Source organism: Cricetulus griseus, chromosome 2 (genome assembly GCF_003668045.3).
Source record: "Cricetulus griseus strain 17A/GY chromosome 2, alternate assembly CriGri-PICRH-1.0, whole genome shotgun sequence".
Taxonomy (NCBI): Eukaryota; Metazoa; Chordata; class Mammalia; order Rodentia; family Cricetidae; genus Cricetulus; species Cricetulus griseus.
In genome coordinates, this window is record NC_048595.1 from 342,690,502 (window position 1) to 342,704,590 (window position 14,089).

The following is a 14,089-nucleotide window of genomic DNA, read 5'->3' on the forward strand; positions in this document are numbered from 1 at the left end:
AACTAAAAAGGTATTGTATTTAACATTGTGCAGTGGTAGTTAATTTTATACCACTGGCATTAAACCCAGGGCCTTGTGCATGGTAGGTAGTGCTCTACTATTAAGCAACACTCCCCAGCTACATGGAGTGGACTTCCTTCCTTCCTTTCTTCCTTCCTTCCTTCCTTCCTTCCTTCCTTCCTTCCTTCCTTCCTTCCCTTTTAAGTAATTGCTTTGAGGTAGCTGTCATTCTAAAGTGCTGCCTTTTTCAGGAAGCATGTTTGTAATAAAGAATATAACTTAGGTTTACAGTATAAACACTTGCCAGGACTTATAAGATGGCTCCCTGGGTAAAGCAAGACTGAGGACCTGAGTGTGACATCTGGGACACACAGAGTGGAAGAAGGGAACTGACTACCTCAAGTTGTCCTCTAGCTCCACATGCATTGGTGGCACACATCAAATAAACAAAAGTGTAACCATTGTTTAAATAAAAACTTGCAACAGTGTAGTTATTCACTGTCATCAGCATCTAGAAAGGTTTTTTTGTTTACTTAGTGGTATGGCACAGGTCTGGAGGTCTGAGGACAATTGGGAGAGGTGGTTCTCTTCTTCCATTGTGTGGGTCCAGGTATCAACCTCAGGTCATCTGGCAGAGTCAGCTGCCTTCACCCTGAGCCACTGCACCAGCCTGACTAAATTTGTTAACTTGCTGTTTACCAGGCCATATACTGAACTAGGGACCAAAAAATAGTTTCCTGTGTTTGGAGGTATTTCATAGTATTCTAACTTGGTAGATAAAGTGGTCCATGAGCGTACAGAAAAGGACTGGGTGGGGTGCTAAGGAAAACATTTGAAAAGTAGAGTCTATGAATCAAAAGAAGATAGAGCTGATGGGGGACAGGTTTCAGTTACTAGCTCACTCGGGAGGCCAGATCTGGGGTTGGAGATAACTCAGGGAAATGAAGGGAGAGCTGAGAAGAGAGCCGAAGATGTAGCTGTGACCACACTAACACACGGGGAGGACATAAACAGAATGAGCAAAATGAATAGTGGTCAAGGCAGCTCCGATGAAGGTAAGGGAGCACCTGTTAGATAGTCCATCGAATCCCAGATCAGTCCATTCCAGCCAAACAAGCCGTCTGGAGTTGGTGCAGCGGGCCTGAGCCAGAGAGGCGTACAGTTGATTTTGTAGTTGCTGAAAAGGTGCACACACACCCTCCAGGCAGTTTTGAGTAATAGCCAAGTCACCTAGTTAAATGTGTAAAAAGATGACTGAATTGTGTCTAATGAGTTTATGTAGCACACTTTCATTATCCTACAAGATTGTGTATTCCATAGGTGTTAAGAACACTTTGTTGACCTTTCCAGAAATGAAAGAGTCCAAAGTCATAACACTTAGCTGGTAAAACAAGTTTTAAAAATTTGTAATTGTAATGAATTTAACTAAAACCAAGTTAAAAAATTAGTAATAATGTAAAAATGCTGAAGGCCATTTGGAAAATTTCACAATTAACACATGTGTAAAATGTGGCAGGTCTGCTCTCAGTTTCTATTCTTTCGTATCTCTGCATGTGTTAACAGCACAGCGGTGAGAGAAGAGGTGTTGTTGTTTGGTGATTTTTGAGGGAGAATATCACTTACGGTGAGATATTTTGTCTATAGATTTGTTTATTCTATGGGATTCTTCTACTTTTTCCAACTTGAGTAATCATTTGATTCTTTATTGGAAATAATACAGACATTTTTGAAAAAATATTAATGAATATATTTCTGAATATGAAATATGAAATACTGCAAAGTTGAGAATGTTCCCTAAATTTCTCTAACTTTTTAATTGTAACCTATTTTACAGGAATTCGTTTGTACTTGATATTTTTATGATGGTGAGTTTTTAGGTGTTATTTTCAGGGATATAGTTTGTGTTTTACACTAGCGTGAGTGCTGTTTACATGGTGGTTCAGAATATTCTAGTTGATGTTTCTAAAGTGTTTCCTGGAATGTTTCACCGCTAATCTGCTTAGTCCTTGTTAGTGAGTCCAGCTACTCCACCAGCTACTCCTGCAGCTACTTTACCAGCTACTCCTTCTTCTGTAGTATTAAAATACTACAGCAATTGCATTCTCTAGGTGGATGTTGAGTCTAACGTAGAAAGAGTGTTTCTACAAGGAGAAATATGAGATTAAGGCATTTCTGCTCCACTGATAATCTTTAGCTTAATTTCCTGCAGCTTGCTGAGAACCAGGAAGTAAGAACAGAAGTCTCTCAGCTTGTTTATGTCTCTTGTTCCAGGGTGTGTGTTCATACAATCCTACCAAAAGTTGGAACAGATGATACAGTATTTGGGCAGGTTGTTGAAGCCTGGGGACCAGCTACCCTTAAGTTTTATTTCTGCAAGTGAGAAACGATAAATTTGATGATACAATTGTGAAAGATTCATTGTACAGTCAAAATGCTTGTCATCGCCCTAGGCTATTTATAGTCTTCATTTAATAAATTTGATAGAACTCGACTAATATTTAAACAAACAGTAGCCGGGTACTCAGATACTTGCACACATTACATTTTTAAAATCTTAATTTCTAGCTTTGTGAAGTGTTCACTCCTAAAGTCAAATTATGTATAGTGTTACCATGACAAAATAACATATTCCCTCCCTCCACATCTTGGCCTCTCCGCAGTCTTTACCAGGTAGAGATTGCCTGCAAGGTCAACTTTGCAGGCAAGCTGTCACTCAGGTTGTCATTCTTGGCTTCTATTTATGCATTCTTGTTGCTTTTCTGAGACATGCATCCCAGCTGCATCCCCTCCCCCCAAACATACACGAGTGAATGAATGAATTCACTCAACAAATAACTTCTCCAGTATCCAGGTCCTGAGGGCACACTAGTGAACAAGAAAAGACCACTGCTCTTGTGTTAATTATATTCTAGTAAGGGGATATGAATGTGTTTTTTGTTTTTGTTTTTGTTTGTTTGTTTGTTTGTTTGTTTAAATATACTCATGGTAATTTTAGGTGTAGCAAATTCAGTGGGTGGAACTAACAGACTTTGGGATAGAGTGATTGTCTTCATCCTAAAAAAGTGTTTTGGTTTTGTATCTGTGACCAGTAAGCATTCTCAGGGCCTCGGCTGTGTTAATGGTTAGGCCGTCCTTGTACTTGAAGGCCTAGAAGAGCCGAGATTGGGCTGCAGGAGGGAGCTCATTCTAGCAAGTGCAAAGAAAAGAGTGGCAGGAGAGTTTCAGGGTGCTCACCGTTGATCACCCTGTGTTAAAGTGAGTGGGTGTCTTTGACCTAGGAGCTGAAGAGGCTTGTACAGTTGTCCCAATTGTGATGGTGATGAGTATAAAGATGTGCATTGATGGCACCTGTGACTTAGTAATTGGATATGGGGAGAAGGGAAGAGGTGGTCTCAAGTGTGACTCTAGCCTTGACTTAGAGTAGAAAATGAAGGGCTTGGTATTGAGTATTAAAAAATCCCTGTTAGCCATCTAAAGAAAGATGGTAAGTAGGCACATGGGCCAACTTGTGCCAAGTCCAAACTCTTTAGAGCTTGGAATAGCAATTGGGAATCCTTAGCATCAATATATAGATTTCTTTTAAAGTCATGAGAAGGGTGTCATGGAGAAGAAAGGCCTTTGGTCCATACTCCTTGAGAGATGGTTGATAGGAAGGTTTAGGCCTGAGTAGGGAGGGATGGTAATCTAAAGGTGAATGCTGTGCTCGTCCTTACTCAGAAACAAACTTGATTTGTGTTCATTTGCTTAAGGTCAGTGAAGGGTTTGTAGTTACTACTGTGGTCAGTGCTGATTTGGCCTGAACTCAATGGTTTTGATGAACAGCAGTTCAGTTTGTATGGCTGTCTGATGTAATTTAGCATCCATTTATTAATTTTCACAATAACCAAAAGTTTTCCTTCACTCTTCCTTTTGGGACCCATACAGTTTTCTTTAAATGGTAGAAGTGGGAAAAAAATATGTTAAAGAACTCTTAACCCAGCATTTGTAAAGAAAAAGCTGGGAAGGTAGGCATCAAAGTATTAGCAGTAATCATTCCTAAGAAATAACATATTTGGTTTTATATAAAAATGCTGTCCACATTAGGGTTATAGTTGTAATCTTGCAAAAGCAAAATACAGTTGTCAATAAATAAGTCAGTATTCTTTTTTAAAAAGTAAAGCATAAGCCAGGCATGGTGGCATTTGCTGCTAATACAAATACTTGGGAGGCTGAGGAAAGAGTGTAAATTTGAGGCCAACCTGACTCAGCAATTCCCAAAAGTAAAATACATACTAATTATCTTTTAGAAGTTGGTTTTACTCTGCAATTTAGTAAGTAATGATAATAATATATTTATGATTTTATATTGAACACATTTTACTTTTTAGATTATCTAATCTTTAGAGTATTAATGGTAAGATAAATATAAAATATTACTCAACTCAACTAGGAAGACTAATGCTTGATGATTATATGGTTCAACATATCTGAAAGTTACCCCTTCTCAGAGGACTACCCAGCCCTTTGTTTAGATGACACAGGGCAAATTCCAAATGGGGTCCAGATGGAACACACAGGAGCTGCGAACCCAAGCTGGCCAAAGGTCAGTTGACTGCCTGTAACAGTGCCAGCTTGTCTTTGGCCTTTAGGTAGCCATGTGTAATCTGGTGAAGGCATTTAAAAAGACACAAAGAATGTGGCTTTAAGAAACTGTTGACTGCATGTTTCACAAAACCTAATCCTGTATTTGATACTAAAATCAAATTATGATTTTCTGAAATCTGACTTTTAGTTGAATTTGAACTCGGTTTCATAGTAAGTTATTAAAATATGCCTTTAAAATTTTTATCTTGAATAGAGCTTTTAAATGGCATTGTATTATACATAATATTTGATGTAAAATAGCATTTCTTTTGTTCTGATAGCTTGCATTGAAAGGCTCGAGCTACAGTGGACTACTTGAACGACATCATATTCACACCAAAAATGTAGAACATATAGTAGATAGTTTACGGTAAGTTTGTGGGACGGGGTCTTAGATGGGATTTTATAGTCAGGATTTCTGATCTTATTTTGTACTAGCAGCTAATTCTTAGAATTTTTGTAAAATTTGCCACATTTTCAGAAGATTATATTGAGGTTAAAAGACTTGACTTTTTCATTTTCAAAGGAAATTTTTATTTTACTCTTAAAAGTCAGGTATTTCCAGTAAGTCTGTCTACTAGAGAAGTGCCATTACTACAATTAATTCCGTACACAGCATGCTTCCTCTCTGTGTGTAAAGTGCTATTTCTTGGACCAGAGTCATAGATACAAGTGTTCATGAAAGTATTCCTTGTGTATAAACATGGCCATTGTGGAATCTTCAGTTGCAGCTGAATAAGTTTAAGTGACTATAAAAGAGGAATCTAAGAAAACGCTAATTACCAAGTATTTTTTAGTCTCTGCCACTCCATGAATATTTGTTGAATTTCAGGCAATAGCTATTTGGCTGTATAATGAATGCATAAGTTTTATGTAATGAATATGAAACATTTTTACATCAAATTTCATCATCAGAAACAGAGGAAAGTAATACTGACCAATCAGTATTGCTGGAGTGATTCTAAAATGTGTTTTAATGCACATGGAGATTTGGTTGTCAACTTTTATTCATTTGTCGTAGCTAATGGCTACATAAGCCAACTTTACAAACTACACCTTAATTTGTTTTTATGGCAAAGATTTTTACCTTTTCTTGCTTTTCTTTCTGGTGATAATCTGCCTCTTGAAAAACGTTCGTGTCTTAGCTATGTCACCCGTGGAAAACGTGTGTAACTTCTTATCCTAGGGACGAAGGGATTGAGGTTCGCCTAGTAAAACGGAGGGAGTATAATGAAGAAACTGTTCGATGGGCAGATGCTGTCATAGCAGCAGGAGGTAACTGCGCCCTGGAGACCAGGCGCTGGGATGTGGGGTCTTTTCAGTGAGTGCTATCTCCACAGACCTGGATTCAGCTATTTTGAATCCTTCAAGTCCTGCAAGACAGGTTTTTTTTTTTTTTTTTTTTTTTTTTTTTTTTTTGTCTATTGAGTTTTTTTTTGTAACATTAGTTAATTTAGAATTCTTGATGCTGTGAGGTTCTCTGTGTTCTTTAATGTAGATTTACAGGTCATCTTCAGATTCAAAAGATGATTTGCTAAGTGTATTTTTGGTTTAATTACAGCAGTCTTAATAAAGAGCCAATTGTGATAACTTATTGAGGTTATTATTTGACCCCAGTATACCAACATGTACTTTTTCTTGATTTTTGCTATTAGTGGCCTTTTTATTCCACTTTAGATTAAAAGTAGTTGTCGAGAGAATATATTAAAGTAGGACATAGTTGGATATGTTTTCACTAATATATCATAATGGGATTTTATAGTCAGGATTTCTGATCTTTTTTTTTTTTTTTTTTAGGTTTTATAGGTCATGGAAGGAGATGTTTGGGATTAGAACAATGAAGTCCAGTTGGGTGGTATATTGTCATTTAATGGGTTGTTGAGATGAGATATTTTGCCAGCCACTCTAATGTGCAGGATAGCTGTAGGACAGCCTTCCAATGTAAACACTTTTTTTTTTATTTGTTTTGCCAGTCTTGGCACTGTTGAAATCCTGAATCATTGCAACCAGCACAACACAGTGCAATAAGCACAGCACGGTATAACAGGCACAGTACAACAGGGTCAGCATAGCACAGTACAGCAGGCATAGCACAGTACAGCAGGCATAGCACAGTACAGCAGGCCCAGCATAGGCCCAGCACTGTGCAACAGGCATAGCTTAGTACAAAAGGCATAGCATAATGCAACAGTCATAGCTCAATGCAGCAGGCATAGTACAACATGCTCAATACAATACAACAGGCACAGTACAACAGGGTCAGCATAGTACAACAGGCATAGCACAGTACAACAGGCCTAGTACAACTGACTCAGCACAGTATATTGGGGTCAGCATAATACAACAGGCATAGCACAGTACAACAGGGTCAGCATAGTACAACAGACTCAGGCACAATACAACAGGCACAGTACAACAAGCGTAATACAATGTAGCAGATTCAGCATAGTGCAGCAGGCTCAACCCAGTACAACAGGCAAACCACAATGCAAAGATGTAGTAGGTGGAGGGGAAGCTATAAGTCAATCGGCTAGGAGAGTGTGGTTGTTAAAATTATAGTTTTCAAAATAATGTTAAAACTGCTTTGTAAGACAAGTCTGGTTGTGTCTCGCACTCTGTTAGGTGATGGCACGATGCTTCTGGCAGCCAGTAAAGTTTTGGACAGACTTAAACCTGTCATTGGGGTCAACACTGATCCAGAACGGTAAGCGAGAACATGTTTATTTTGTGTCTGGCTTGTAAGACTAATTTTTAAATACTCTGTGCAACTATTTCTGCTTCGTTTTGTGTGTTGCCTATTTTTGATGACTTGTACTTTGAATCTATTCTATTCTCTGTGTAGTCATGGTATGGGGCTCTGTTGCTTCAAGGATTTTACCATAGTGCATGATGTTAAAGTAAAAGCATCTTTGTTCCTGGTACTGTGAACATCAGGACATGTTCCAAAAACAATTCAATGACAAAATGTGCAGTTGGCCAAGTGATTGATATCTGAGACCCTTGGATGCCTGAGTTCTCTGTTACATTTGTGTCAGTCAGGCCTGGAGTCAATCTCTACATTGGCTTCATTTGTCTGAAAGCTTTCGTTTTCCTTTCCCAGCTTTATGGATATTTATGTTTTTCTTTATTCTAGCCACTAAGAGCCATGATCCTAAGTGGACTTTATAAATTCTCATTTCTAGGAGCACACTCTCTCCTTAATGTCAGTCTTATCCCCTCACAGATCTGCCCTTTAGTATTCGGTGTCCAGGTCCCCTCTATTTCCTTCGTCTTGTGTATTTCTTTGATGGCTGCATAGATGTTTTAAAATAACTATCTTCCTGTTCAATTCTAGATCTGTTTGTCATCTTTTCATTCCTATAATAGGCTTGAAAACAAATCACCAAAAAAAAAAAAAAAAAAAAATCTTAGAAACTTGGGCTTGCTAGTACTTCCAACATAGAGTGTTAACCACTCACAGGGATCTTTAGACTTAGCCTTCTCATCTCAGCCTCTACCCAAGCCCCCCAGCCCACCACTCAGGAGGGCCTGCTTTCTTTTTTTTGTCTGCATCCTGTTCTCCCTTGAGTGAGCCCTCCCCAAATCACAGGAGATGAAGGTAGGAGATCTCGTCCTGTCACTGGCTCCCTTTCCTCTGTGATCCCTCTCGGCCCGCACTCTCACCCAGGGCTGTGCCTGTCCTGCTGCTTTGAGCCCAAACATAGCTTGTGTCCTCACTTTCCAGCTCTAAACCTTTGAGCCTTTTCTGGATTTGTCCTCAACAAGTGCACTGATACTGTTTAAGAGACCAGCGACACTTGAACCAAGCAGACACTGGGTTTTAAGCCTAGCGGTTGTAAGATTCTTTCCTTTCTGCCTCTGATTTCATCTTGGTGACTGTTTCTTTACAGGAACTTAGTTTTCATCACTCTTCTCTAATGCCCTTTCACAAATTGTTCTTTGTATTCTTTTGTCCTTCATTGTCTAGAGCATCCCCTGCTTCCATCCTCATCACTAGTACCCCACTGCAGTCAGAGGTGCTTCATACTGTCTCAGAGCCTTGCAGTGGTGCCCCATCCCACCAAGTAAGTCTAACTCTTCACTGTGATGAGCAGGGCAACTCACCCTACCTTTCCTTGGATTTATTTTATTTTATTTTATTTTATTTTTAGCACTTAGATCCTTTATCTTAGGAAATGGTCCATAGGTGGTCACCTTCACTGAATCACAAGACTTCATTATCTGCTGGTTTCTATTTTCTGTCCTAATTTCCCATTATTGTTGTTTCTCTTTTTCATGCTGTTCTAGCAAACTGGCTTTTCTTCAGCTGTATTAAAAAAACAGCTTGTTGTCTACAAATGGTCATTGCTTTTCTCTTTTGCTTCATTCCTGATTAATGGAACCATTACCTGTGATAGAGTTGTGACTACTTCCTTATCTTCTCATCACACTGCTAATAAATTCTAAGAATTTTGCCTTTGATTCTTCCTCTCAAAAAATTGTAGATGAATTCTTTGAAAATGTTATACTGTGAGTTTTTATCATGTTCTCAATAACTCCTTTCGTATCTACCTTCACCTCTCGCCACTCCCTCAACAACTCTACTTTTTGTTTTTATAAAAACCCATTTACTTCATATGTGCTGTTCCTGTACTTCTGGATATGGGGCTGTCCACTGGAGTGTGGTTGACCCACCAAGAGCCACACACTAATAGAAAACTGACTGCTTTCCCCAGAAGCTGTCAACACTCCATAGCTCTGTGTTAGAGCCCTCTCACTCCATGCCAGAGAGACTGACTTGATTGTGTGCAGGCCTTGTCCGCAATGTGCCATGTCCACAAGACACTGTTGAGTCCATCTCTTAGGAGTTTCACTACCACTAAACATAGCTCAGGCCTTCCTTCATAGGCTGTTGTTGAAAATATTTCAGTAACCAAGTGTTCAGATATAGAAGCCTGTGGGGAACATTTTACACATAACTCATGGTCTTTTTTCTAAAGTGCAATTCTGATTATAGTTATTCCTTAATTAAAATCTTTTACAATTTTCCCATGATCTTCAAGATACATTGTAAATCCCTTAGCTAATATATACATTTTTTTCCCATCTGTTGCTTCTCTGCCCTTCTAGTTTCATCTATCCTATACTCACAGGCACTGTATAATCTTCAGTTGAAAAAAAATGCATGTGTGGATTGAAACTTCTAGGAGCAGCCCAGAATCTTTGTAAAAGGCTCAGTGTGAATGCTAACCGTGTGAGCATCTGTTCACACCTTGGTTGGAAACTCACTCAGGCGAGAGCTTTGGCTCTGGCCAGAGGCTTTGTTGATGTATGAGATAGCAGATGATGAGAGAGTTCTCCAGAAGGCCCGTGCTATTTTCATGCTTCTTGTGCTCTTCTGCCAAGAGTGTGCTTGTGTTTGTGCCAGGCTTACCCGTGGCCGTTCCCCCCAAGATGGAGTCTAAAAATGTACTGCTGTGGTTCTTCCTTCTTCAGGCTTCAGTGGCCTCCCAGCTCCCTTCACAGACGGCACCTGACCAGCCTCTTCCTGTTCTTTCCTGCCTGTCTCTGCTGGTACACGGTGAATTCTTTTGCGTATACGACCTTGAGTCCTAACATCTCTAACATCAGCATCAGGTTTATACATAACATTCAGGAAATGTCTGAAGAGTGAATGTAATTGATATCAGGGAGCAGCCTAGGACTTCAAGTAGATCATTAGTTTAGTAATTAACTTTTGATTCCTTCAGTGTTGGTGCATGTGGGTTTTAGAAATTCTTAGTAGCCTGTTTTTTATATCATTAAGATAAGAGGTTGTTAACTTGAGTGATTTTATGGTGGATTGTATTTTCTTTAAAAAGCTGGCTGTAAGTCATAAGTGTGTCAGATTTTGAGGCCGTAGATTTGCCTATGGAGGCAAATAGAAAATAGAGAAAAGGGAGAGCTGTATCAGTACCTTGTCATGAGGTCAAAGGTCATCTAGGGCTGCAGGCATTTAAGGATTTCATTTGGGCTGGAATATCGGCATAATGATGGCTCATTCACATGGACTCAATCTGAATTAAAAATAGCATTCAGTTGTTCTCTTCTGTTGTCCACACTCACTCTGCTGAGCCTGGTAAACAGTTAGCCTTGGGAAGCCATATTATTCAGTCTCATTACTATCCTAATGTTTCCTCCCCTCTGTGGCTTCCATCTTGCTCTCTATGTTCAGTCAGGGTGGCCATAGTGGCCAGTGAAATGGTGTGACATTGAAAATTCTAAGCTGTGTTCTAAGTGATATATTGCAGCTTCTGTGTTGGATTGTTCTTGAACTGTTCAGCTACCACAATAGTGAGATGAGTATAGTTACCCTGTGAGGAAAGGCTCCCATCAGAGGAATGGAGACCTCCTGCTTGTAGCTGCCACTACAATCTGGGAAATGGAACTAATAGCCCGAGTCAGGCCTTCAGATAATACCTGGGGCCCAAGCTGAAGTCTTCGTCTGTGACCTCACAAGAGAGTGTGGCTTTCTGTGAACAGTAGTTTAGACTTGTACTTGACGTAAGGAGTTGCTTTCTGTCAAATGACTGTGTTACCTTTTATATAGTAAATGTCATGTAAATTAGTGGATATAAACATTTTAAAAGCCTGGAGGACAGATATTGTTCTAGTGGCCCAGGTTTACAACCTCAGCACCCAGACTTGGTAAGCAGTCTGCGATACTCTGTCTCAAAAACAAAACAAACAAGAAAAGCATACTCCCCAACCAAAACAACCCCCAATAACAAAAAGTTAAAAAAATGAAGTTCTGCTATTGACCTCTGTAGATAAATTGCATAACTGTACTTTGCAAAAACTTCTTTTTTTGACCATTAATTTATATTTTATAATTTTTTTTGCAAGACTTTTTGCAAGGTCTACTCATCCAATCCTTCAAGACTAGAGCACTTTGGAATTTTGATAGTGAAAATTTCTGAATATCATTAGGAGTCACATCTTGTCCTGTAGCAACTTAAAAGGAATCTTACCATTTTGTCATTTTCAGTTTTTTTTTGTTTTATAGATTTTATTGTGTTTTTGACTATGCACATGTGTATGTGTGTCTGTGTGGGATGTAGTCATGTGAGTTCACAGCCATCAGAATCAGAAAAGTTATCAGGTCCCCTGGAACTAGAATTACAGATGGTTGTGAGCCATGTGGCATGGTGCTGGGGACTGAATTCTGGTCCTCTGCAAGAGCAGGACATACTCTTAACCACAGAGCCACCTCTCCAGCTTTGTGAGTACTCATTGTCATTTGTCTTCCACATTAATCTGTGAATTCCCTGAAGTTCATCTTTAATAATTTTTGAGATTATTGAAAGGTTACACTGGGATAAGCTTTCTCAATTCTTTTGCTTAAGTGGTTCAAAATGTTTTCACATTTTGATTTCACACATTTCACAATTTGATCTTTAGAATAACCTTGGATGGTTGGTGTTCATCACAACTTTAGCAATAAGGAAACAATCCTAAAGTGACTTATGTGATATTAATAGTTAAGTAATTTAGAGGTAAGTTGACAAGGTGATTAGTAGCTGAATTTTGCTATTATTTTTAGTTTTATCAGTGTGGAGATATAGGTATAATTCTGTTTTATTAAAGCTGGTTGTGGACTATGATTTGTTTAGTTTTTTTGTTGTTGTTGTTATTGAACGTACAGACAATTTGTGACAGAAATGAAGTGTAGGATTGAAATTTAGAAAAATTTTTCTCTGATTTTTGTAGTTTAGTGAGTGATGCTCTGAATTTTTTTCTCCTCTACCCATTTTCCTCCACCCTTTGTACCACCTGAACATCCCGTGACATCCCAGGTCTGAAGGTCATTTATGTCTGCCTGTTCGATACACACATTCCTTCCCTGAAGCCTTGCAGAAGTTCTCTCGTGGTGAGTTCAGGTAGGAAGTTCTAATTCTCTTGTTTGGTTCTTTAGTAAATATGTGCTATTAATGCTGTTCAAAAGGAGGAGAGGCAGACAAACCAGGGCACTTCACTGATCGCTACGAAAGTAGCCGTAGAAAATGCAAGGAGTCAGTCACAGAGCTCTCCTACCTTCTCCTGTCCAGTAGAACAAAGTAGAGAAAGTGTGACAAGTGTTCCTTGGCCTATAAATTTACAAAATGATGATTTTACTCCTTCAGCCAGAGTGAGGTTGTCTCTCCGTTTTTTAGTCTTATTATTAATACATGTTCTTAGCATTTGGTAGAAAGATAGTTAAAGCTGTTTGGTAAAATTGAAGATTCCGTTTTATATTTGTACTTTTAACTGGTAATGAATGGATGTTTATGGGTTTAATCATCCTGGCTGTACTTCCTAGTATCTTTGTCTTTTCTATATACATTTTTTCAGCAGTGTGATGGGATTTTTAAAAACATATTTCTCTGAGCTGGAGAGGTGATCAGTGGGTGGGAGTGTTGTGAAAGCACGGGAACCACATTTTGAATTCTCAGCACCCACTTTTACTGAGTTATCGTTTATGTCTTTAGGAGTAGTAGGTAGCTTACATTTGTCATTTCTTAATCTCTTTTCCTAAAGTGTTTAATCACCATTGCCGGGCAGTGGTGGCGCCCATCTTTAATCCCGGCGCCCAGGAGTCAGAGGCAGGTGGATCTCTGTGAGTTCAAGGCCACCCTGGTCTACAGAGCCAAGTTCCAGGACAGCCAGGGCTACACAGAGAAACTCTGTCTCGAAAAACAACAACAACAAAACCAAAGCAACAACAAAATAAATCACCATTTTGAAGTTTTAGGGTACATTCATCTAATACATTCTCCTTAGCTGGGTACTGTTTGCCTTCTGTGATAGACTTTGCTGAGCAAACATACGCATATGTCCACCTCTTATGGTTTTAATGGTTTATTATTAAGATTTTAATTCAGATTACCTTGTAGGTTTTAGATAAGCTTCTTAGACATGACCAGCAACTGAAAAGAGAAGTAAACATCCATATAAACCTTTCAATGGGGACCTGTGGGCTTCAGAAATTTGTTCTGAAGTTACTCATGGGATAATTAGCTCCCTCCCCCACTTTTGGCTGGGTCTCATTATATAGATCTGGCTGTCCTGGAGCTAGCCTTGTAGACTAGGTTGGTCTGGAACTCAGAGTTCTGTCTGCTTCTATCTCTCCCTGTGCTGGTATTAAAGACATATATATGCCACTAAGCTCAGCCTATATAGCTTTCATATACATTTTCATATACATTTTCAATTTGCTGAGGTTATTGTAATGTCTAACCCATACTTCAGTGTATTTATTGTAACTTCCCTTTCTTCATGTTCAGGTGGCTGTGGAGACAGCGAATCAGGTTATATCTGGAAGGGACTGGCATAAACCCCACTCCTGTGGACCTTCACGAACAGCAGCTGAGTTTGAATCAGCACAGCAGAGCCTTCAACATCGAAAGAGCTGATGATGAAAGTAGGTGACCTGTACATACCTTTGGGCGGGCGCTATGTAACTTCTAAG

The 14,089-nt window shown here is 39.1% G+C and overlaps 1 protein-coding gene across 8 annotated transcripts in view; it reads left to right on the forward strand.

Annotated features, from left to right (window-relative positions):
- Positions 1–14,089, forward strand: part of Nadk2 (NAD kinase 2, mitochondrial) — a 38,390-nt gene that overhangs the window by 7,400 nt on the left and 16,901 nt on the right. For 6 of the 8 annotated variants that reach the window (XM_027401305.2, XM_035440609.1, XM_027401307.2 and 3 more), the window contains exons 2-6: positions 4,905–4,993; positions 5,810–5,898; positions 7,246–7,327; positions 12,438–12,521; positions 13,905–14,041. In XM_027401305.2, the coding sequence (XP_027257106.1) occupies positions 4,905–4,993; positions 5,810–5,898; positions 7,246–7,327; positions 12,438–12,521; positions 13,905–14,041 (481 nt within the window). The remainder of the gene's footprint in view (positions 1–4,904; positions 4,994–5,809; positions 5,899–7,245; positions 7,328–12,437; positions 12,522–13,904; positions 14,042–14,089) is intronic. The other 2 variants (XM_035440611.1, XM_035440612.1) reach the window with 1 other exon arrangement.